Consider the following 25,402-nt stretch of genomic DNA (forward strand, 5'->3'; position numbering starts at 1 on the left):
TATTCTACTCCTTTGATACCTAGTTTTGTTAAACCCTCCTCCTATGGGGCAATTCCTTTTAAAATGTCCTGTTTGTTCACAATTGTAGCATGTTCTTGGCCTGGCATCTAAAGCCTGTTTTACTGCAGCTGCCACAATTTGCCCTTGTTCATTAATGTCTCTGGCATCTAAAGCCTGTTTTACTGCAGCTGCCACGACTTGCTCTTGTTCATTAATGTCTCTACATAATTTAATATATGTGTTTAAATCTTCATGTTTCCATGGTCTAGTGATTTCTCTGCACCAACGATTCACTTGGTCATAAGCCAGTTGTTTTATTAATGGCATTGCTTGTTCTGTATTCCCAAAAACTCTGGTAGCTGTTTGAATAAGCCTATCTACAAATTCAGCGTAAGATTCATTAGCTCCTTGTATTACCTTAGATAATTGACCTTGTAAACCTCCATGTCCTTGTAAAGTCTTCCATGCCCTAACCGCCTCTGCAGCAATTTGTGCGTATACGCCAGGATCATATGCAATTTGTTGCTGCTGATCCTCATAAGGTTATAAACTGTCCACCTATAACTGCATTCATTGCGTCCAATTGGTTCTGATAGGTTATTTTCATTTTTCTTTGTAGGAATTTTTAAACTTCCCCCTGATTTCTGCAGTGACTGTCCGCTTATTCAGATGTGTATTGTTCAGTTCCATGTATGTTTTCTTTTTCTCTCTCTCTTTTTAATTTTTTTTTCTTTTTAAGAGAGAGAGAATTTTAATGTTTATTTTTTAGTTTTCGGCGGACACAACATCTTTGTATGTGGTGCTGAGGATCGAACCCGGGCCGCACGCATGCCAGGCGAGCGCGCTACCGCTTGAGCTACATCCCAGCCCCTCTCTCTCTCTTTTAAAAATATTTTTAGTTGTAAATGGACACAATACCTTTATTTAATTTATTTATATGTGGTACTGAGGATCAAACCCAGTACCTCACATGTGCCAGGCAAACACTTTACCACTGAGCTACATCCCATCCCCATTTTCTTCTCTTTTTGATGTGCCCTTATTAGATATATTTTCTGCAGTTTCTTTTGCTACTTTCATTGTTATGGTCTGATAATGTGCAAGAAATTATTTCTGTTTTTTGTTATTTGTTAATATTTGCTTCATAGCTGAATATATGATCTGTTTTAGAGAAGGTTTTGTGTACTGATGAAAATAGTGTGTATTCTGCAGCTGTTTAATTAAATATTCCTTACGTGTCTATTAAGTCCATTTTATCTATAGTGCAATTTAGCACTGATGTTTCTTTGGGAGGAGTGTCTGGAAGTTCTGTTTGTTGGTGAGAACTGTTATTATTATTGAAGTCACCCATATTATTGTATTGGGGCCAGTATCTCCCTCTCTCCTGTAGTGTTTGTTTTTAAAAATTGGGTGTTCCAGTGTTTGGTACATGTTTATTTATAATTGTTGTAAGTTATTGATGGTGATTCCTTTCTCAATAGATTATGATCATTGTTTTTCTCTTCTGACTTGAAGTCTGTTTTGTTTGAAATGAATATAGCTACTCTTGCTTGTTTTGGGGTTCCATTTGATCAGAATAATTCTCCACTTAACTTTTCAGACGTAGCACTTATATTACCTCTGTTTTAAGCTTTCTTTTGTAATATTCTTAGTGCATTTTCAAGTAATAGGTGATGCTATTTAAACTTCTTTCTTTTTCTGTGAGATTTTAGTGTGGCATTCCCTAAATTGCATTTTGGAGATTAAGAAGCAACATGATATCTTTAGGTTCATGGTTTTGTTTTTCTGTTGTGCAGATTTTCCTGTGAGAGAAATCAGCACTATAGCCTGACACCATGCCTGTTGTGTTTAAAATGTTTTTACCCTTCATAGCCCCTACTTTAATATCTAATTAATGTTGACTAAAATATGCGAGCAGCCATTTTGCAATCTTTTTTTTTTTTTTTTGGTTGGGGCTTAAACAATGAATTATACTTTCAAATCCCGCTTTTTTCCTATTTAAATATATCCATTGCTTTTTGGTGAAATTTAGCTGAATAAAAGGAAGATTTCTACTATTTGGTCTGTTATTAACAGACTGTTATTAACATTCTTTTTTTTTTTTTTTTTGGAGTTGGGGATTGAACCCAGGGCCTTATGCATTAGGCAAATGCTTTGTCACCGAGCTACAACCCCAGCCAAATATATTACCTTGTTTTAGGTTAACATTTGTACAATTTAAAATATTGATATTTCTAATGGATAAGTCACTCAATTTGTAGTTCCTCTTGGTTTAATAGTATATATTACATGTTTTCCTATCTTTTTGTTTACCCTCTTTTTATATTAAGTCCTTATTTTTCCCCCTTAATCTCTGTTTGCTCATGCTTGTCCAACTAGCATTGACATTTTCCAAAATTAGAAAAAACAAACAATTTCACTGACCAAAAATGGTAAAAGAGGGTTGGGTTTGTGGCTCAGTGGTAGAGTGCTCACCTAGCATGTATGAGGCACTGGGTTCAATCCTCAGCACCACATAAAAATAAAAAAAAAATAAAATAAAAAAATAAAGGTGTGGTATCCATCTAAAACTAAAAAATTTTTAAAAAAATTGGTGAAACAATGTGGACTCTATGCTTGGAATACCTTCTTAGAGTATTTCATTTTTTTTCTTCTCCAAAATCACAGTGTTGTCAAGAATTCCAATTTTGTGTGTGCCACTTAAAAATAGCTCATTTATTTAGTGAAATGATAGTGTTATTGTTATTTTACTCATAGTACATACCTTTTTTTAGCATACATATAAATTTTGGTTTTTTAGAAATTTCTAGCAAACCAGAACACTCAGAAAACGTTTTATATTATAGTTGGACAAAGAAGATTCAGAATAAGCTTGAATCCCTCAAAACCTTATATATGAAGGGCTATTGGGTAATATTTACATTTGTTGTACATAACACATTTGTGATTTTTCCGTTGTTTTTTATGACCCTACATGTTCAACAGTTTTTATTTTGACCATTTATGGCCATATGAAGCTTACGTTTGTAAAGTTTTCATAAAGTTCTGCAATTTTGCATATTGGCTGATGGTTGGATTTTTACATTTGGTAAGTTCTGATGCTTTTCTTAATTTGCTTTTTCAATGTCCTTCTGATTTATACTCCCTAAGTATTGTCTTTGAAAATAAACATGACTTGTCCCTGTTTGGTAGCCAGAGTGTGCCTGTAATGAATGCCTCTTTGTACCTTTTGAAGCTCTGGTAGAATAAACATAGTAAGTAATTCCTTTACTTTTTGAAATTGGATACCAGTGTTGAACTTAAAGATGAACAGAAAGACAAGAGCAAGGTTATACTTGTAGGTATACTTTTTTCCTACTTTGGCTATTTTAATTTTGAGTATAAATGTATGACTAAACTAAAATAATTTTATAATTTTACCATATTTCAAGAGTCATTTTTTGGGATGATTCTTCAGGAGTTTTTAAATATGTACCTTGAACTATATATAGTAGAAGTCTCAAATATGTAATTTTAAAAAAACTTTAGAAATTTTAAGAAGTTCCATATTGAATTTTAAATGTATAATTATATATTGAAGGAAAATGACCATTTTGAGGTAGAGTCTTCATATTTTAGGTGGCCAAGAACCATTAATTAATTAATCCATTTTTTTCCCATTATTGATTTGTAGTGCCCCTTTCTTTTTCATTAAGTGACTATTGTGCTGAAACCTCACTGTTCTTACTGTTGTGACTGTACTTCATATTGTGTCCTAATATCTGATTGTGCAGATTTATTCTTTAAAAGTTGATTTACCTGTTGGTAGACATTGTAAGTTAAATATTGAGTTCCTTAAAATTGGAAATTTGGGATTGCACTTAATTTGTAGGTTAATTTGGGTAGAGAATTGCTATTCTAATACTACTGGGTTGTAATGATGTCTTATAGATAGATGATAATAATGGTACCAGTGACGGTTTCATTTCTTGCCTTTCCAATATTACATTTTTTCATTTTTCTCATTGTTGGCCAGGGTCTGACCCTGTGTTAGACACCCTGGAAATATCCTTCTTTAACTAAGGAGAGTTCATCCAAAATTTCTTGATTATTTCATATTTGTTGTAGGTTTTTTTTTAGTGTATCTAATCTTTACTGTATTAAGGAAACTACCTTCTATTCTGGGTTTGCTTAGATTTAAAAATGCTATTAAATAGATGCTACTCTTGTCCAATTTTTTTCTTGTTTCTATTCATATAACTATAGGAGTTTTTTCTTGGGCCACCAATATGAAGAATTTTAAAAAATGTTGGATTTGCCTAAACAGTATTTTATTTAGGTTTTTTGTTTGTTTGTTTGGAATTGAAACCGGGGACACTTTTACCACAGAGCTTCATCTCTAGCTCTTTTTGTTTTTATTTTGAGACAGAATTTCACAAAGTGGCTGAGGCTAGCCTGGAACTTGCTTTTGCCAAAGGCTCCTGAGTAGCTGGGATTCCAGGTGTGTGCCACCATTACTTAGAATTTTTTACACCTACTTTGTGAGTTGAATTAGCCTATCACTTTACAGTTTTGTTATCTGTTTAAATTTAAGATTAGACAAGCTTAAACTATACCACAGAGCAATAGTAACAAAAACAGAATGGTATTGGTATGGGTAGACTAATGGTACAGAATAGAGGACACAGAGACTAACCCACAAAACAACAATTATCTTATATTAGACAAAGGTGCCAAAAATATACATTGGGGAAAAGATAGCCTCTTCAACAAATGGTGCTGGGGAATCTGGAAATCCATATGCAACAAAATGAAATTAAACCTCTGTTTCTCACCATGCACAAAAGTCAACTCAAAATGGATCAAGGACTTAGGAATAAAACTAAAGACCCTGTGTCTAATAGAAGAAAAAGTAGGCCCTAATCTCCATCATGTGGGATTAGGCCCCAACTTCCTTAATAAGACTCCTGTGGGGCTGGGGTTGTGGCTCAGCGGTAGAGTGTGGGCCTCGCACGTGGGAGACCCTGGGTTTGATCCTCAGCACCACGTAAAAATAAATAAATGAAGTAAAGGTATTGTGTCCAGCTACAACTTAAAAAAAAAAAAAAAAAAAGACTCCTATGGCACAAGAATTAAAATCAAGAATCAATAAATGGGATGGACTCAAACTAAAAAGTTTCTTCTCAAGCAAAAGAAACAATCTGTGAGATGAATAGAGAGCCTACATCTTGGGAACAAATCTTTACCCCTCACGCATCAAAAAGAGCACTAATCTCCAGGGTATATAAAGAATCCGAAAAGCTAAGCACCATAAAAACAAATAGCCCAGTCAATAAATGGGCCAAGGACCTGAAGAGACACTTCTCAGAAGATGATATACAATCAATCAACAAATATATGAAAAACATGTTCATCATCACTAGCAATTAGAGAAATGCAAATCAAAATCACTCTTAAGATTTCATCTCACTCCAGTCAGAATGGCAGCTATTATGAAAACAACAAAAAGTCTTGGCGAGAATGTGGGGAAAAAGGTACACTCATACGTTGCTGGTGGGACTGCAAATTGGTGCAGCTAATATGGAGAGCAGTATGGAGATTTCTTGGAAAATTGGGAATGGAACCACCATTTGACTCAGCTGTCCCTCTCCTCAGTTTATACCCAAAGGTCTTAAAAAACAGCATACTACAGGGACACAGCCACATCAGTGTTTATAGCAGCACAATTCACAGTAGCTAAACTGTGGAACCAACCTAGATGCCCTTCAATTGATTAAAAAAAAAATGTGGCATATATACACAATGGAATTTTACTCAGCAATAAAAGAGAATAAAATTATGGCATTTGCAGGTAAATGGATGGAGTTAGAGAAGATAATGCTAAGTGAAGTTAACCAATCCCAAAAAATCAAATGCCAAATGTTTTCTTTGATATAAGGAGGCTGATTCATAGTGGGATAGGGAGAGGGAGCATGGGAGGAATAGACAACTCTAGATAGGCAGAGGGGTTGGAGGGGAAGGGAGGGGCATGGGGTAATTAATGATGGTGGAATGTGATGATCATTATTATCCAAAGTAGAGGTATGAAGACATGAATTGGTGTGAATATACTTTGTATACAACCAGAGATATGAAAAATTGTGCTCTATATGTGTAATAAGAATTGTAATGCATTCTGCTGTCGTATATAAATTAAAAAAAAAAAAAAGATTATACAAGCTGACCAAATAAGATAGGAAGCCTTTGCTCTTTTTAATTTTCTGAAACAACTTTTATCAGATAGGAATAAATTGTTTCTTTAAGGCTTAGTAATTCACCTAGTAAAGGTTTTCAGCTGGGCACTGTGTACCTGGAAACCCAGAAGGCTGGGACAAAGAGGATCTTAAGTTTGAGGCCAGCCTCAGCAACTTAGTGAGACCCTGTCTCAAAAGTTAAAAAAAACAAAATGGACTAGGGATGTGGCTCAGTGGTTATTGCACCTGGGCTCAGTCCCTGGTACCAACCCCCCTTCCCCGCCCCCAAAAAGTTTTCATCCTGGTTTTAGCCCCTCACCCCACCTGCCCACCATTTTCATTTTTGGAGAAGAAATTTGTTTCCGTTTCTTTGGAAATTCTCTTGCTTTCTCTCCTTTTTCTTTTTATTTTCTGGGTTATTACTATTTACCAAGAAATAATTTTGGGTTTCGTTAATCTTCTCAATTGTTATTTTGATCTAGATTTTCATTGATTTTTGCTCTTTATTATTTCCTCCCTTTTAATTTCTTGGCTTTTCTGTTGTTTTTCTTTTTAGCCATTCCTGTTTACTGATTCTTAAAGTTATTCTTAAATTCTGAATTAGCTGTTACACATATATTTTTTAAACATTTCATAATTTTCATTGGGTTTTCTTTTCACCTAATGGTTATTTAACTACACTTGTTTTTGGTTTTCAAACTTGAGGATTTAAAAAGTTATTGTACTGATTTCTGGTCTCATTTTATTATATCAGGTTATACCATAATTTGTAAGATAGACCTTTTGAAATTAATGATGTTTCCTTTACGCTTAATACATGGTTTGGTAATATAGATGTTTTGGATATGCTAGAAAAAAAATCCTACACAGTGGTGTATGTGTATCTGTTTTTAGATTTGAGCCTTCCAATTGTACTGTTCAGGACTTGATATTTTCACTTATATTTTGTTTACTTGACCTATCAGTAGTTCTGAACAAAATACATTAAATTAAGAATAATTGTTGTTTTTTTCCCTCACAGTTCTAATGGTTGTTAGATATATTTTGAGGTCTGTTTAGGGTGAATTTTTTATGATAATTTTTATTCTCATCATTTTCATCAGTATATAGCATCTTCTTTATATATATTTATATTCCTTTTGCTCTTTTGAAAAAAATTTAAGTTTTTAGGAAAAATTGTAATGTTATTACAATGAAATTAATGTACTCTTCAAATAGATTCACCATTTACTATTTTTTTTAATATTTGCATTCTTCATCATTTTTCTACCTTTGTATATTTACTTCACCATTTAGAGTTATTTGCACACAATGCTTTTGCCCTAAGTGTAAACAATATGGGCTGTCCCCTACATAATCCCAATATAGTTATCATACTCTGGAAGTTTGATACTGTTATTGTCTATTATATTATCTGTGTCCAGGTTTTTTTATGTCTCCCAATAATGTTTTTTATTGTTCTCCCTCTAGTCCCTCTTCCTCTCCATTCAGGATCCCATCAGTTATATTTAAGTTTTATATCTCTGTTCTTTAGATTCTTGAAGAGTTCTTCAGCTATCCCTCCCTCCCTTCTTTCCTTTCTCCCTTCCTCTTCCTTTTCCCTTTGGTAGAACCCAGGGCCTTGCACATGAATCATGTCCTTGTCCTCCTTGTCCTCCTCTTGCTTTTCTTTCTTGACATGACATTTGAGGCGGTCAGACCATTTGCTTTGTAAAATATCCATTATGTTGGGTGTGGCTCATTGTTTTAGTTTGTATGGATTCAAGCAAAAATTTTTGGGTGGGAATATTATATTACATAGTGGGCTGATCTGGAGCAGTCATGGCCGCTTTTCCCAGTATTGTGGTTCTTTGGTGATTTTGGTAAGATGATGTTCCCCAGATCTCTGCATTGTAAATGCATCCTTTTATTATTGTGATTAATTAATGGTCTGTGGAGTTCTGCTTTGAGGAAGAAGGAATAGCCAGCCAACAATCTCTAACCTAGTCTTTTAGCATCTATTAATTTTTTTGATTGAATCAAATACTGTAGTTTAAATGGTGATTTTCTATATCTATTATACTGCTGTCTTCTATAATTTTACCTTACTTCATATTTTATTGATCATTAAGTTTGCTTTTCCAACTTTTGTTTTTCCATTTGCATTTCTCCTATCCTTTTATTCTCCTTACTTTCTGCTAAAGAGTTGGAATTTTCTTCTGTTGATTTAAAATCACAATTTTTAAGCCAGGTGCATTGGTACACACCTGTAATCCTTGTGACTCAGATCTGAGGCAGGAGGATCAATTCCAAGTTTAAGACCAACTTAGTGAGACCCTGTCTCAAAAAATAAAAAGGGCTGGGGAGGTAGCTTAGTGGTAAAGCACTCCTGTGTTCAGTTCCTGGTAAATCAATTGATCACAATAAAATTACACCCTTTTTTTTGTGTGTGTTTATAATCATTTGCCCTTGACTTAAACATATATGTTTATTCCATTGTTTTAAAAATTGTAACAATATCTCTGTCATCTCTTTAATAACACAAGTACTTTGTTACACTCATTTTCTTGGTGAGGTTTCTTCTCACCTAGTTAAACTGGTATTATCTTAAGATTTAAAAAAAAATTTTTATGGATATACTTTTTGTCTTTCCCTTTCTCTTTTCCCCCCTCCCTGCATGTGTCTCTCTCTCATTCCCTTCTTCCCCTTTTTTCCCTTATTTTCTCTTTTCTTGTTTCATTTACTCTTGTGTCAGTATTTTCCTTTTTTTTAGAAGATTTCTTTTTTAATTTTTTTTTTTTAGTTTTTAATGGACTTTATTTATATATGGTGCTCAGAATCGAACCAAGTGCCTAACACATGCTAGGCAAGCGCTCTACCACCAAGCTATAACCCCAGTCTTTAGAAGATTTCTTAGTACATTATGATATAATTTACTCTCCAAATGATAAAGTAATAATTAAAAACAAAGTTTTGATTCTTTACATGTAAAGTTCAGGGATACTCTTTCAACTAAATTCCCTTAATACTGTCTAATGCATGAAGCATTAGTACATTAAACATTGAAGTGGCTTTAAGTGTAGCTGGGTGTTTGCTCGTCAGTAGGTATCTTCTGTTCTTTCCAGCTAGCTGTTGCCAGGCATGGTGGCACACTACTGAGACTTGAGAGGCTGAGGCAGAAGGATTGGGAGTTGGAGGCCAACCTGCACAATTTAGTGAGACCTTGTTTCAAAATAAGAATTAAAAAGAATGGGCAGGCTGAGCATGGTGGCACATTCCTATAATCCCAGCGGTTTGGGAGGCTGAGACGAGGATTGTGAGTTCAAAGCCAACCTCAGCAACGTGTGGTGCTAAGCAACTCAGACTCTGTCTCTAAATAAAATACCAAATACGGCTCAGTGGTTTAATGTCCCTGAGTTCAATACCAGCCCACCCCCGCCCCCTGAAAAAAAAAAATCCCCAAAACAGAATAGGCAGGAGATATATCTCCAGAGGTAGATTGCATTGGACCCTGTGCATGTGCGCGCGCGCGCACACACACACACACACACACACACACACACACACAAAACTATTTTGTATAATATCTTCCAGTTTGGGTTATGTTTTGTTTCAGTATTAACCTGGTTCCAGGTCACTACCATTACAAAACATGGAATCTCCATGTTAATGATTTAACCTTGTTTTAGTATTTAAGTTCTTATACTTCACTACTGGAAAAATACTTGTTTTGTACCAGAACAGAAATGTAAATAATTGGTTATTTAGAGTATATGCCCCACTGCAGGGGAAAAATAGGAAGGAGGTTTAGAAATCATCTATGCTGGATCTCATAATGACCTAACAGCTGTGGCCACTTGTTCAACCTATTTATCATTTTTATCTCACTGGTCAGTTGTTTTATTTTAATTTTCATTTGAACATCTATAGAAACGTTGAAGCATTAAGGTGGCAGCTGTGTGTGAAGAATAACTTATTCAATGACAAAAAAAAGTAAATATTAACCCTTTGCTGCCCAACTTGTCTTTATCACTCAATTATGATTTTGTGTGTGTGTGTGTGTGAGAGAGACTTTAAAAATGAGACTACTGTCTGTAAGCTCAGATTTCAAACTCTGTTCCTAGAACAAGTAAGTATAATTTCATAGAAACAATTACAATGGATTTAAATAGCATATATAAATCAATCAGTCTTTTCAGGCTTAGTAATTGGAAAAGAATATTCACAGTCGTGTGTGTGTGTGGGGGGGTGGTTGTTGCAGTTTAATTCGATGAGTATGAATAGTTCAAGTTTTTGAAAAAGGACATTGGAAGCCAGTCATCATTCATTCTGCCACTTTTAATCTGAAGCTTTACAATTTATCTACAGCTATATGTAAATCCTTTTAGTTTTGTAGTAGGCTTGAGAAATTTCAGGAATCCTTTTATTTTAGAGACCAGCAAATTGAAGAGGACTTAACTCAGCTTGAGCCTCCTGCCTCTGCTGTTCAAGTGCTAGTTTTGACTGGTAGAGGGATCATCCAGGTGAGTTTGCCTGGCTAGGCTCACTTAGCCTTGTCTTTTAAGAGGAGAAAAGTTTCTGAAAATTGGGTTTTTCAGTGAGGAGCACTTTGTGTTAGACATAGCTATCTATCTCACTGGCAGTGGGACTTCCAGGGAGTATAAAAAGATACCATGAAGTAGTTTAGCTAAGTGGCTTATGAGGTCAGCCAAGGAAAAACAATTTAAACCAGCTTCAGAAGAGTCTTTCTTAGCAACAAAGGTTGCGGGGGGCATAGAATTATGCTAGAATATTGAGAAAAGTGTATTGTCTAAAATTTTAATAATAAGAATAATGCATAAGGCAGGGTGTGTAGTTCAGTGGTAGAGCTTGTGCTTAAGCAATTAGGCCCTGGGTTCAATCCCCAGAACCACAAACAAACCAAACTAGTAAAACAAAACCACCACTGCAACAAAACAACTCCAAAATCCCAAAGAACAATTACAGGCATTGTGTATCTTGAGTTAAAAAAGACACTTCTAGGCTCATAAACCTTTAATTTTTATGAATTGGATTTCTCGTCATTTTAAATGTTTTCTTCTGCTAAATTACTCCTTTAACAGGAATTGAGTTTGATATATTTTGTTCAGTCATATTCCTAAATGTTAGATGAAATTCATTTAATGTTTTGAGCTTTGTATTTTTAGATATACTATAAAGATTACACAGCTGTTTCTTAGATATGCATGTGAATTACTTTAAGTAGTTGGATCATGATTTGGATCCTATGCCAGCTGATAGTCAGCTGCTACAAATGAAAAGAAGCTAACACACAAAGATAAAAATTCTTAAAAGAATATCCACATCAGACTTCAGAATGTTCTAGAGTAGTGTCTACCTGGTTTTAGGCTCCAAACCATCAAAGACAGCATATTTCAGGTTTGGGTTGTCTATTGGAAAGCTGGGAGGTATTTCCTCCTTATTTTGTTAGGAATTAGAGTAGATGTGACTGCTAGCTACTCATGTCAAGATACATTTCCTTATGTCAGCTTCAGTTTCCATAGTTAATATGATTAAAATTTATTGGATTAGTAAACATATTTAGTTTGATTCTTTGTTCCATGGTTAATTTGGAAGATTGAGTTGCTTTCGGGCTTCAATTAAATATCTCTGATTGTGTTTTCCCCCATTATGTCAATTCTGTTTATTTAGTATATGAAGTTTCATGTGCTTTTGCAAAGTTGTTTATAAAAGTATTTTATGCCTGTAGCAAAAGATGTCTATAAAGACAAATTTTCTCCTGGACTTAAATATAAAATTGCTTATTATTTTATCTTAGTCCCTTTTGTGCTGCTATAATGAATAAAGAACATATTTATTTCTTACAGCTCTGGTTTCTGGGAAGTCCAAGGTTGAGGGGCCTTGGACTGATCACGGGGCCTTCTTGTTTATCATCTGCTGAAGGGCAAGAGAGCATAGGGTCGGGGTGGGGTATAAATTCATTCTTTTATCAGGAACCTACTCTAGCCATAATTTAATCCCCTCCTTGAATAATGACATCAATCTATTAATGAGAGCAGAGCCCTTACTGACCTAATCACTCTAAAATTTCCCACCTCTTTTTAAAAAATCATTGTTCTTTTTAGTTATGTATGATAGTAGAGTATATTTTGACATTATACATACATAGGTATAACTTCCCATTCTTGTGGTTGTACATGGTATGGAGTTTCAGTGGTCGTGTATATATGAACATAGAAAAGTTATTGATTCTTTCTACTGTCTTTCCTATTCTCATCCACCCAGTTCCCATCTCTTAACAGGTTTCATTTGGGTTTAAGTTTCTAACATGTGAACTTTGGGGAACAAATAAACCCACATTGTTCATTATCCCAGATGTGAAACACCTATAAAAACTTAAATATAGTGTATGTGTACATTTGTATAGTCATATATATATATCATTATTATATCATAATTATGTAATATTGGTCAATATTAATTAGTATAATAATGCATATAAACTCTAGACTCTTATTTCCAACCTGTTTAAACACACTTGTGTCAGTTTTGCTGAAATAGTTGCAGAATTTAAAACTTGGGACTTAATGTGTTTTAACTAGAGCAATTTCTGTGGAAGGTGATCTCTTAAAAGTTAGTTTAAATATGGCTGGGGATGTGGCTCAAGAGGTAGCGCGCTCACCTGGCATGCGTGCGGCCCAGGTTCGATCCTCAGCACCACATACAAACAAACATGTTGTGTCCGCCGGTAACTAAAAAATAAATATTAAAATTCTCTCTCTCTCTCCCTCTCTCCCTCCCTCCCTACCCTCCCTCCCTCCCTCTTAAAAAAAAAAGTTAGCTTAAATAAAAAGATTGAAATAGTGGTTGTCTATGGTCATGCTGGGCATTGTGATTTATTTGCTTATTTGACATTCATCAAATACCTGAATAAGCTTAGGAAGTGCAATTCTCTGTACTAGGAATTATACAGTCTAAAAAATTGTTATAGTACAGCGAGAATTATGCTATAATAGGATTATGTCTGGAGTTTGATGGTTCTTTATGACCTACGAGAGCTGTAGTGTGGATAGAGGGCAGCCTGGGAAGACTACTTGGATATGAACTGGGATATATGATTGGCAGTAACAAGAATACATTCCCTGTTTGGAAAAGGAAACGATCATTCAGGAATAGCATAATAAAAGGAATGGAGAGAAGTGAGAGGCATTTGCCCCAGTGCAAATGACAGGATTTAGTAAGTTGTTTTAATAATGTAATTTCATTGAAATCCCAGAAACAGACTTGAAGATATCCTCATTAAATTATAAATTTAAAAATATTGTTTATTACTTTGCACAACCGTTTAAGCACAGTTCACCCTTAAATTTTGAATCTAGCAATGTGCCAGAGAAGCAGCGTAATTGGCTTTCAAGATAAAAAGATTCGTCTCCGAGTTCCCAACCTTACCTCAACATTTTTTGCATTTGTTTTCCTTTCAACTTCTTCCTAAGGTAAACTGAAACGATCATTTAAGAATAATGTGTACTCTTGAAGCACATCTATTTGGTTACTTCGTTAGCAGGTTTCAGCAAACAGTCTGCAATCACAGCTTATTAGTAACTTCACTTTGTGGAAGTTACCAGGAAAGTGCAGCTTATTAGGCCTTCTAGTCAAGCACCTTAAAAAAATGTACTATTACCATTCCACCTTGTTTGGCTGTTTTGTAGAAGCTCAAAGGGCAGGAAATTCCAAAATCTCTTGAATGTCATGTAGTTTCTATTTGACCGAAGATGATTGATAAAAGTGGGCTGCTGTTTTTTAGATTACAGCCAGTAATTCTCTTTGATTATGCTGTGCTATAATTACTTTCTGAACACACTGCCAAAGTGTGTGAACAAAACATCATATGCTAGTGAATCCTAAATCACTCTTAGCTTTCATCATGTTTATTCTGTTGACAGTGACAATCGCATGACTACTCATTCTAACACCTCTTAATGCCTGTCTAAAGTTTTGGTATTCCCACTGAATTCAGGCTTCCTCTTGTACTTAGAAGTGCTTTTTGGTACTTCTATGATCTCGTATGGGGTACCACTGTCAGGGGCAGACCATAAGACAAAAGTGTGACATATTGACCTGTAATGTCAGTATATTACCAAAATATTTTGGGGGAGAATATCATGTTAAAACAGGTGGTATAATGGAGTGAATTGCTAACTACTCATTAGATTTTAATATAAAATAAGAAACTTCTAAGAAATTTTCTATCAGCTCTTTAGGGCTCCTAAATTTTTTTAGTGTATGTGAGTAGGAGATCTGCTAGGTGCTATCGTAAATAATCTTTTCTGAAAATTTTTTTCTGTTGTTGTATCATAGTCATCATAGCTAGTCTAGTTCCTGGAACTAAAGTATGTTGAACCTCATTTGATTTAGTGAATTTGTTCTAAGGTTGATCTGGTATGTCATGTTTTAGGACCAAATTCATAGTCTTAATGGAGGAATTATTTGTCCAGAAAGGCGAGAAGAATGTTTCCCCAGCTGTAGTGGACATAACTGCTTTTCAAGACAGAATTTCACAATTTATAAAATAGTTTTGAGCATGAGCTGGCAGCTGGTGTTAAATGTATTTGCCAAACTCTATAAATATCTGTTGTGGAACCATGAATGTCCAAGAAATACTGTTGGAAAATTAATGGTTTCCTTGGAATAATAGGAAAACCAGGCTTTCTTTGAGTGGTTGTGCTTAAGTGTGGGAAGGATCAGTTTGATTTCCTTTGACTACGTATCCAGTGTGCTTCAATATTATCTTCACATACACCTTATTTAAGTTAAAAAATAACAAAAGAACAGTTCCTTTGGATTTTCATTGTTAAGATTAATCATACTGTATCATACATGGTAGCAGTGAACTTAAATTGAAACAGGAAGTTAGAATTGTATTCCACTGGTACAGAGATGTGCTAAGCAGCAGCCATTTGTAATATATGTCTAACCTTTTAAGGCCATCATTAATTCCCAGATAACCACTATAGCTACCATACGGTGGGTACCCATGGATGAATAGAAATAAAGAAAGCCCCACTGGGATGCAGTTAATAAGAAGTTGAGCTTGGTCAACTGGATAAGGGGGTTTGTCTTGCTCATTCCAAACATACCATATTGGCTGAGCAGAAAGTTCAGATTCTTGTATCAGTCAAAGGGTAGTTCAAGGCATGCCATGGACTTTTAGTATTTGTCAACACAGTGTTAAGTGTGTACTGTAGCTGGTAGTTTATGCTCATATGTGGTTCTAGAACTCCGTTTTGGCCATCTCTATTTACCAAATGCTGTTACTGCTAATAACAGTCATGGCTAACATTTTTGAGTGCCCAACATGTACCAAGTACTTGAAGTGTTTTTATGTACATGGTTTTATTCTCAACAGTTCTGTGAAGCTAACTATTATTATTCTCCTTTAGAAATGAGGAAACTGAAGTTTACAGGCTAACAACTTGTTTTAAGTTCACAATAAGGAAATGATGGAGCTAGAATTGAAACTTAAGTTTAATTCCAGATTCTCTACTGTGTATTTTTAAGCATTTTATATTTTCTTTAATATTTTGGATTGAGATGACTTGTTAAAATGACTAGGTTGCTGTGATCAATCTTATGCTGAAATTTTACTGTGAGCAGTCTACATATAAAACCTACTGAAAACATTAATTAAAACTTAAAAAATTAAATGAAATGATAAAGTTTTTTCTCAGCAAGAGAAACAATAAGAGAGGTAAATAGGGAGCCTACATCCTGGGAGCAAATTTTTACTCCTTTTTTAATTATAAAATCAATGTTAATTGAAAAACTTTTGTAATTGAAAATTCAACAGTTAATTCCCTATTGTTGTGTTCAGGGTCTCCACTCTTTAACGAGTACCCACCTCAGCCCTAGTCCTTCTAAAGATACCCACTCTATGCCTTGTAGAATTTAGTACTAATGTTGAAAATTTCAGGAAGAAATTTAAAGGCTTGTTTAATTATAGGCTGTGGGGGGGGAACCATACAGTTATATATCAGTGATTTTGATATTATATGTATATTCCTGTATTCACTCAACTTCTTAGTAACTGCAGCCATAGTAAATTCTGAAATCATCATTGTCATCTGGCATTAATGAAAAAAGTGAAGTGGTGACATGAATATACTCTTAACAGTTTGCCTGAAAAGGAGATCAGTGAAGTCAATAGAAGTATAAATCTGTTTTATAAAATGTCTTAATGAAAATATTCTTAACTGGGTTCTTCTATGCAGAAATAGTTAGCATTATATTTTTTAGGTAAAATATTAGGATGCTTATCCTTGTTCAGAAGTGCTAACTATAGGGCTTCTACAAGGAGAGGCTGGAGGTAGGTAGGTTTTGTGGGCCTCTGTAGTACATCAAGAAAGAGTGCATTAATGAATGCAGCGGCAGGGGAACATAATGGAGGAGGTATTAGAAGAGACAATTTGAGTGGTGGAATCAACAGGATGGTGGCTAATGACTGTACCAAAGCAGTCTAAGGTGGCACTTGATTTTCTAGCTAGGAATTTTTGGTATGTTTCTTCTGGGAAGGACAAAATAGAGGGTAAGGGTAAGGGGAGAAAAATAGGTTGCATTCCGGGGTCGGTCTGTCTGTCTGTCTGCCTGCTACCAACCCCCCACAATCTAGCTTTGACTACATAATAAGGCAGTTATCTGTGTGGCTTTGGAGCACAGGAAATAAGAAAGGATTGTTAATCTTTTTAATACTTTTTAACAAGTATTAATTAAAACCTTGAACATGGACTCTTTTAAGCTTTGGTGCTGTGTGTGTTTTGGGTTATAAAGAGAAAGGATTAGTCACCACACTACCTACCAAACTTTGGTCACTTTATGTACACATTGTATCTCCACTCATTCAATTTAAAATTCTTATTTGAATGAATATAAGAAAACATGCCAGTCATTTATCAATAAAGATATACAAATATTGTTATGTATTTTTTATTATAGCTATGGAGTCTGTGCATAATTAGTTTTTTAAATAGAGGTAGCTGTACTGGAGTGAACACATGGTTAATTTCCCCCAACATTCTATGACACAAAAATTTAAACATACAGAATTGTTCGGTAAACATAGGTATACCCAGTCTAGAGTGTTCTATTAACATTTTATTGTACTTGGTTTATCACTTCTCTCCATTCATTCTGTTTGTTTATTTGCTTTTAGAAAAGTAGGTTAGAGTCATCAGCACACTATTTCCTAAATATGTCAGTATGTGTATCATTGACTAGGTTTCATAATACTTAGGGTTTTTTTTTTCCCTTCTGTGTTAAACATATCAACAGGATGGTGCACAGAGCATTGGGTGAGTTTTGACAGAGGCACCCATGTATAACTAAAAGCCTTTTCAAGATAACAGCTTTTTTTGGGTGGTGGCCGAATTTACCTGAAGTTCTTGACCATGTGTTTATTTGCTTTAATTCCTCCCATAACAGCTACTGTTTTGAATACTTTTCACTGTAAATTAGTATTTCCTGTTGCAGAACTTAATCTATTAGGAATCATTAAGACATATTTTCTTGTAAAAATAAGGCTTTCTTAAGAGCATAATATTTTCATTGTTTATCTCTGTAGTTGTATCATTTATTTGCTTTTCTTGATTAGTGATATGCCATTGTATAAATTGGGTAAATATGCTATGATTTATTTGTCCATTTTCCTCTTGATGGATACGTCAGCTGTTTCCAGTTTGGGGCAGTACTAAGCAATGGAATTGAAGGATCAGAGGGTAGGTGAATGTTTGATTCTATAAGAAATGCAATTTGTCTTTCAAAATTGTTGAACCATTTTATATTCCTATCAGTGGTGTTTGGGATATATGTTTGCCCCATGTTTTAGCCATTCTTGGGAGTATATAGTGGCATCTTATTGTGACTTTAATTTGCATTTCCCCAATAATTAATGATGTTTAGCACTTTCATGTGAATTTATTGAACATTTATATATCATTTTTCTAACATCTGTTCGGATTATAAGTCCAGTGTTTTATTGGATGTCTGTATTTTAATTTATTTAGTTGTAGGAGTTTAAAAAAATATGTCCTGCTTGCCTGTCAGATTTTTATTTTGCTAATGTTTTTCTCATTTCTACCATATCTGTGTATGCATTTTCCCCCTGTCTGTTCCTTCTTCCCTCTTCCTTCCTCCCTATTCTCTTTACCTACTTCCTCCCTCCTTTCCTTCCCTTGAATGGTATGAAGTCCTTCCTTCCTGCACTTTCAAATATTTAAGTTATTTAGAATTGGGTAGGAGGGGCATCCTTGCCTTGACTTCAGGGGGAACAAGTTCAATATCTCACAAGATGTTAATAAGTATTTTTATGATTGTCTTGATTACATTAATAAGGAATTCCCTTCTCATTTGCTGAAAGTTTTTGTCATGAATGATGTTGCGTTTTCTCTAGTACTTTTTCTGCATCTTTTTGTATTGGATAGTTTTTCTCCTTAGTTAATATGGTGAGTTACTTTCATTTTCAAATGTTAAGCCAACCTTGCATTTCTGGAATAAACCCTATTTGGTCATGATGTATAACTCTTTTAACATATTACTGATTTTTTTTTTTAATTTTAGTTGTAGTTGGACACAATACCTTTATTTTATTTATTTCTTTTTATGTGGCGCTGAGGATGGAACGCAGTGCCTCGCACTTGCTAGGTGAGCGCGCTACCACTGAGCCCCAGCCCCAGCCCTTATTACTGATTTTAATTTGATGCTGTATTGTTACAAAGTTTTTTGGAACTGTGTTGTTGAAAAATACTTTTCTTTATTTTTTATGTCTTTGTCAAGTTTTGGTAATCAGATTGTTCTGCCCCAAAACAGGTTAGAAATGTTTCTTTTTTTTCTGAGAGTTTGTATTATGTTGATACAGTTTTTCTTATATGCTTTATACCATTCACTAGTGAAACCACTTGTCTGGAGTTTTATTTATTTATGGGGGGTGGGTGGGTCTATAATAATTTTTAAAATAGGTAACATTCAGATTTTATCTTGTCTTTCTCTTTTCTTTGTGGGGAGTGCTGGGGATCGGGGATTTGGGAATTAAACCCAGTGGTATTTTACCATTGAACTACATCCCTAGCTTCCCTCCCCACTACACCCGTTGATTTCTTTTTCTTTTCTTTTTTTTTTTTTTAATTTTGAGAAAGGATCTTGCTAAGTTGCCAAGGCTGGCTTCAAACTTGAATCCTCTTACCTCATTTTCCCAAGTGGGATTACAGCGTGTGCCACACATCAGTTTATTTTTCAGGGAATATTTTTGTCATATTCCCTTAGTATTCTTTTAATATTTTTTGTAGGATCTGTAGTGATAAGCCTCTTTTATTCCTATTATTTAGTAATTTGTATTCTTTCCTTTTCTTGATCAGCATATCTAGGAATTTATATTTCGTACTCTTTCATTCATTGTTCTTTTTAAAATCATTTTTTCTACTTCCTTTGGGTTTTCTTTTTCTAACTTCTTAAAAGAGGAGAACTTTTCTTTTTAATATAAACATTTGCAGCTATATATTTCCCACTAAATACTGCTTTAGCTACCCCACCCCACTCTCTTTTTATTACTGGGGCATTCAACCACTGAGCCACATTTCCGGCCCTGTTTGGTGTTTTATTTAGAGACAGGGTCTCACTGAGATGCTTAGCACTTCGCTTTTGCTGAGGCTGGCTTTAAACTTGCAATCCTCCTTTCTCAGCCTCCCGTGACGCTGGGATTACAGGGTGTGCCACTGATCCCGGCTTATTTGCCATATTTTCATAATGAATTAATTTGAATTATTCCCCAGGTTTTCTTCTTGGAACCCATGGATTACTAAGAAGTGCATTTTTTAAATTTCCAGTATAGCTGGGATGTAGCTCAGTGGTAGAGCACTTGTCTAACATGTGTGAGGTCCTGGGTTCAATTCCTGATACCATACACATAAAACAAACAAAAAAACCCAAAACAAAATTTCTAAATATACAGATATTCTTAATGGTATTTTGTAAAATTAACATACTCATAATAAAGACTTAGATTTCTTATTATAATCACTTCAGTGCCTTTGTGGCCATAGAATATATTCTTTATGCTTTCAGTTAATAAAATTTGAGAATTCTTTTGTGGCCCAGCATGCTGTCTATTTTAGTGACCACACTGTAGGTAAATGAAATGAAGATGTTTTCTGCAGTTGTTGGGTTTAGTAATTTTTAAATATGAGTTAAGTGGTTAGTAATGTTTGTTAGGTGTTATCACTAGTTTTTGCTGTATGTGTATCCATTATTGTCTACTTTTGTCAATTATTGAGAGGGAATCTTAATATTGTGTAAATGTCATTGTCCCTTTAATTCTGTCAATTTTTGCTTCATGTATTTTAAGACTCTTTAATTAGACATATACATTTGTTGAATAATAAATTAGCCTTTTTTATGATTTTGAAAAGTTCCTCTTAAAATCACTTAATTTGATATTAATCTAGCAATTGCAGCTTTCTTATACTTACTATTTGGGTGGCATATAATTTTCTATTTACTTTCAGCTTGTTTAAAGTGAATCTCTTATAATTTAATTGGGTCTTTTAAAAATCAGTTATATAATCTGTATCTTTTAATCAGAATATTTAGTCTTTAACATTTAATGTAATGTTGACATGGTTGAAAAATGAACCAGTAATTTTCATGTTTTACTTTGAGACTGTTGCTTAGGGTCTTGCTAAATTGCTGAAACTGGCCTGAAATTTAGGATCCTCCTGTCTCAGCCTCCCGAGCTGCTGGGATTACAGGCTTGAACCACCTTTCCCAGCACCTCATATCAGCTCTTTCTTACAGGAATTGAGTCCCTTTTGGTCATTTTCCGGTGCATCCATATAATTGTTCTGTAAATTTTATCTAATGTTTATAGTTCTATCTAGTTCATTGGAAAGGAACTCAATCTGCCATGACCCTCCCTACTTAGATTTTTAGAAAAACAAAAAGTTGAATCCTGTAGTACCCTGCTTCAGTTTTTCTTGCTTGATTTCATGTTGTACTTATCTTGCTTATTGCTCACTGCCGCAGTCTGGCTGGGCACAATCAGGAGCCACTTGTCAAAAGAAACTAACTTTATTTTTAGAACCACACACGCCAAACAAAACAGCCTCTCAGGAAAAACCCTCAGAGCCTCAACTGCCACCACCGGCTTTCCACAAGCCTCTCTCTCCCACACAAGCTTCTCTCCACCTCCCACAATCCTCCTGCTCTTGAGGCCAATTGGCTGGGTCACGTGGGCGGAGCCAAAAAAGTCCCCCAATGAGCAGCTCCGTGGTCTGAAAGGGCAGGGAAACAGCCCAATGAGCATCACCGCAGAGGAGCCAATCAGCTAGATGTTGCTGGGGCCCCTGTGAGCCAATCATCAGCCGGCAGCTGGAAGTTTGCTGGCAGCTGGATGTTTGCTGGGGCCCCTTCGGCTGTGGCTCTCAACAGCTCACACTGTACTTGAGGAATCAGTAATCTTGCAAATGGAAAAAATAAAAAGTGAATTTTTCTCACTCTTCTGTTTTTACTTTAAATCTGCCCCAGGCTAGCCTTCTCTGGTGTTTCATAGCTGAAATTAGCTGCAGTTAGTATTTTTTAAAATATTTTTTTAGTTGTCAATTGATCTTTATTTATATGCAGTTCTGAGAATTGAGCCCTGTGCCTCACACATGCTAGGCAAGCACTCTACCCCTGACCCACGATCCTAGCCCTGTAGTTAGTATTTTTTAACTCAACAGTGCTTGGAAATACTTTGGACTGCTTTGCCATATACCTTAATGAAAATAATGTGAGAGGGGGGAAAAAAACTGCAGGAAACAGGTAGAATAATCTATTCAGTTGCTTTGAGAAAAAAATTCCTTTTAATAAAAGGATTTACTAGCTTAGGAAATGTGTGTTGCCAAGTGAAGCGTTTAGTAATATTTTTTTCTTCTATCCTCAGTTCTCTATGTATGTACTTTCTGTGAGCAGTTTGCTATTAGGGAGGGTTTAGGTTTGTTGAAGTTTAAGGTCTTGGGGGCAGGTAAGAAAGAGGGTGTGAAGGGCTGGTATATTAGTTATTTATAGCTACAGAGTAAATCATATCAAAATTTAGTGACTTAAAACAGCACACACACTTGTTATCACATAGTTTCTGTTGGTCAGGAATCTGGAAACAGTGTAACTTGGTCTTCTACAAGTATAGTCAAGATCTTGGCTGGGACTACAGCCCCAACTGAAGTCATGACCAGGGGAGGATCTGTATCTAAGCTCCTTGGACTTTGTTACATGCCAGCTGTTTGCCTGAGGGCCAGAGTTCCTTCCTAGCAGTTGGCTTTGTCCTGCAGGCCTCTCCATTGGGCAACAAGTGAGGTAGAATCCAGTTTTTTCTTTGTAAATTAGCCTTGGAAGTGACATTCCATGTTTTTTGCCTTATGCTATTCAAGAGAGGCAAGTCTGTGTCCATGTATACCAAGAGCCATGGAGATTATTAGTACCTATCCATCGGCATAAATTTTTATTTCTTATAGTGTATATTTTCAATAGGAGGCAGCAACACAAAGGTGAGAGGAATTTTAAAACCCAAAGGTAAGTCTTACTGAAGGAAAGGTGGCACAGCATCTCAAATAAGGGATAGCTACTTTATAGCTATCAATAACTAATATACCAGCCCTTCACACCCTCTTACCTGCCCCCAAGACCCTAAACTTCAACAAACCTAAACCCTCCCTAATAACAAACTGGATCACAGAAAGTATATACATACAGAACTGAGGATAGAAGGAAAAAAACTTAATAATAAATGGATTAATTCTGGAAAATGTCAGTGCTATTCTTTCTTTATTAATACTAATATTTAAAACCTTACTAATGTAACCTGTAATCAAATGCATATGAGATTAATATAGTTTTATTTTTTAATGGATAAAAATGCTTCATCATATCTTCTAATATTAAAAGCTATATATGTGTGTATGTATATAGTGGTAAAAAATGATACATAACATAAATTTTACCATCCTAACCTTTGGAAGTGCATTAAGTACATTCACATTGTTTTCCTGCAGCCATCATTAGCATCCATATCCAGAACTTTTCCATCTTAAACTAAAACTCTATTCATTTAATAAGAACTCCTTACTTCTTCCTCCCAAAGTCCTAGGCATCTGTCATTTTCCTTTTTGCCTTTATGAATTGACTAGCCTAGGAATCTCATGTAAGTGGAACCATAAACTATTTGCCCTTCAGATCTGGCTTGTTTCACTTAGCATAACGTCCTCAAGGTTTATCCATATCATAGCACATTTCAGAATTTTCTTTTTTTAAAAGGCTGAATAATATTCCATTCTGTGTATGAACTACCTTTTGTTTATTCATTCAGCTAGTGTATTATGTAACTTATTTTAAGATTTTGTCTTTGTGATTTTTTAAGAAGGTTGAGATTCTATTTGAAGGAAACATTCCCTGAAGTATTACTTTCATTAATAAGTTTTTTTTACTGCTCTTTATAAAAAAATTGTTTTTTTTCAAGTGTGATTTTGTTACAAGTTAATATATTTTCAGTAGTGAAATCTTTTAAAAAGTGTCATTATTTCTAAAAGAACATCATTTTCAGCAAATATTCCCTTTCCTTAGCTTCAAAGTAAATGTAACATAAGGTATATAATATGGAAATAATAGGAGACATATGAAGAGATAATTTTTTGGAGCTATTATAATTGATAGGGCAGAATCCAACTCTTATTCGAGTGATTAGAGTGATTGTAAGTCCAAACTTTGAAGCAGACTGAGTACTTTGAATCCCATTTCTATCTCTTATCAAGTTAATTCACCTCTTTGTCTCAAATTTCAGCAACTTAATGAGATCCTGTCTTACAGGATCTTTTTTAAAAAAATAAAAGGTCCAGGGATGTAACTCAGTGGTAAAGTGCCTCTGGGTTCAATCCCCAATTACCCCCACCCCAATTTCCTATATGTAAAATGGGAGTATTAACAAATAAGGTTAGGTTTGGTTTGGTTTTGTACTGTACTGGGGATTGAACCCCAGGAGCACTTTACCACTGAGCAACATCCTCAATCTTTATTTGTCTGTCTGTCTGTCTGTTTATCTATCTATCTATCTATCTTTTTATTTATTTAAGGCAGGATCTCATTAAGTTTCTGAGACTGGCCTCAAATTTGGGATTCTTCTGCCTCAGCCTCCTGAGGTGTTGGGATTACAGGTATCTTTCACTGTGCTTGGCTCAGATATGGTTGTTGAAAAGATAAGTGAATTAGTAAAGGCAAAGCACATAGAATAGTACATGGCACTCAGCAGTAAGTACTGTGTACATATTAATATTTGTAATAACATTATTAGTCTTTTTATCATAATACTCATTAATTGATTACTTATGTTACTTAATTATCTCTAGAATTTAGGTCTTTCATAATGTAAATCAACCATGCCTGTAATCCCAGCCACTAAGGGACACTGAGGCAGGAAGATCGCAAGATTAAGGCCTGCATTGGCAATTGAGTGAGATTATCTCAAGATAAAAAAGGGGTGGGGGTGGCTGATGATATAGCTAAGTGGTACAACATCCCTGGGGTCAATCCCCAGTAAGGGGTGGAGGTGACTGTAATGTTAGGACCCCAACCCTTTGACCCTCTTACTAAACCTTTTATCTGAGCTCTAGAGACACATGATGCAAAATTAAAATCTCTAAAGAACTGAGTACTCTATCTTTTCTCAGTAGGCTTGCTTTATACATGTTAGACTAAAATGCTTGAAGAATGAGAGACACCATAAGTGTAAATGCACAGAAGGGCAGCCATGTGGATAGGCAGCAAAGTGGATGCCTGAAACTGAGGGATATTTCAGAGGACACAGTCCTGCTGTCACCTTGATCTTGACTTCAGCCTCCAGAACTGTGAGAAAGTAAATTTTTTTAAGCCAAATAATAGTAATGATGATAATAAATAAAAATGAAAATATTAAATGCTTAAAGATATATTAAGGACACCATATTTAGTGGTGAGCAATCTAATTCTGTTAGATTTTGTTACCCCTGCACACCAGTCACTTTGTGGCTTTGGCCTTGTGATGCTCTTGATTGAACTATTCAGTGATTTCCCCCTACTTCAGTAACCAAGAAAAAGAAATGACGAGATCAGAAACCAAATTCCTGCATATCCCAAAAGGCAGAGTTCATTTCCCCTCCAGTAAT

General features: G+C 35.1%; 1 protein-coding gene across 1 annotated transcript in view; it reads left to right on the plus strand.

Annotated features, from left to right (window-relative positions):
* The window catches only part of Enah (ENAH actin regulator), a 147,567-nt gene that overhangs the window by 45,916 nt on the left and 76,249 nt on the right, over positions 1-25,402 (plus strand). The window contains exon 2 of the mRNA XM_048809785.1: positions 22,724-22,781. Coding sequence (XP_048665742.1) covers positions 22,724-22,781 — 58 coding nt within the window. The remainder of the gene's footprint in view (positions 1-22,723; positions 22,782-25,402) is intronic.

The sequence above is a fragment of the Marmota marmota genome, unplaced genomic scaffold (assembly GCF_001458135.2).
Source record: "Marmota marmota marmota unplaced genomic scaffold, marMar, whole genome shotgun sequence".
NCBI classification, from domain to species: domain Eukaryota; kingdom Metazoa; phylum Chordata; class Mammalia; order Rodentia; family Sciuridae; genus Marmota; species Marmota marmota.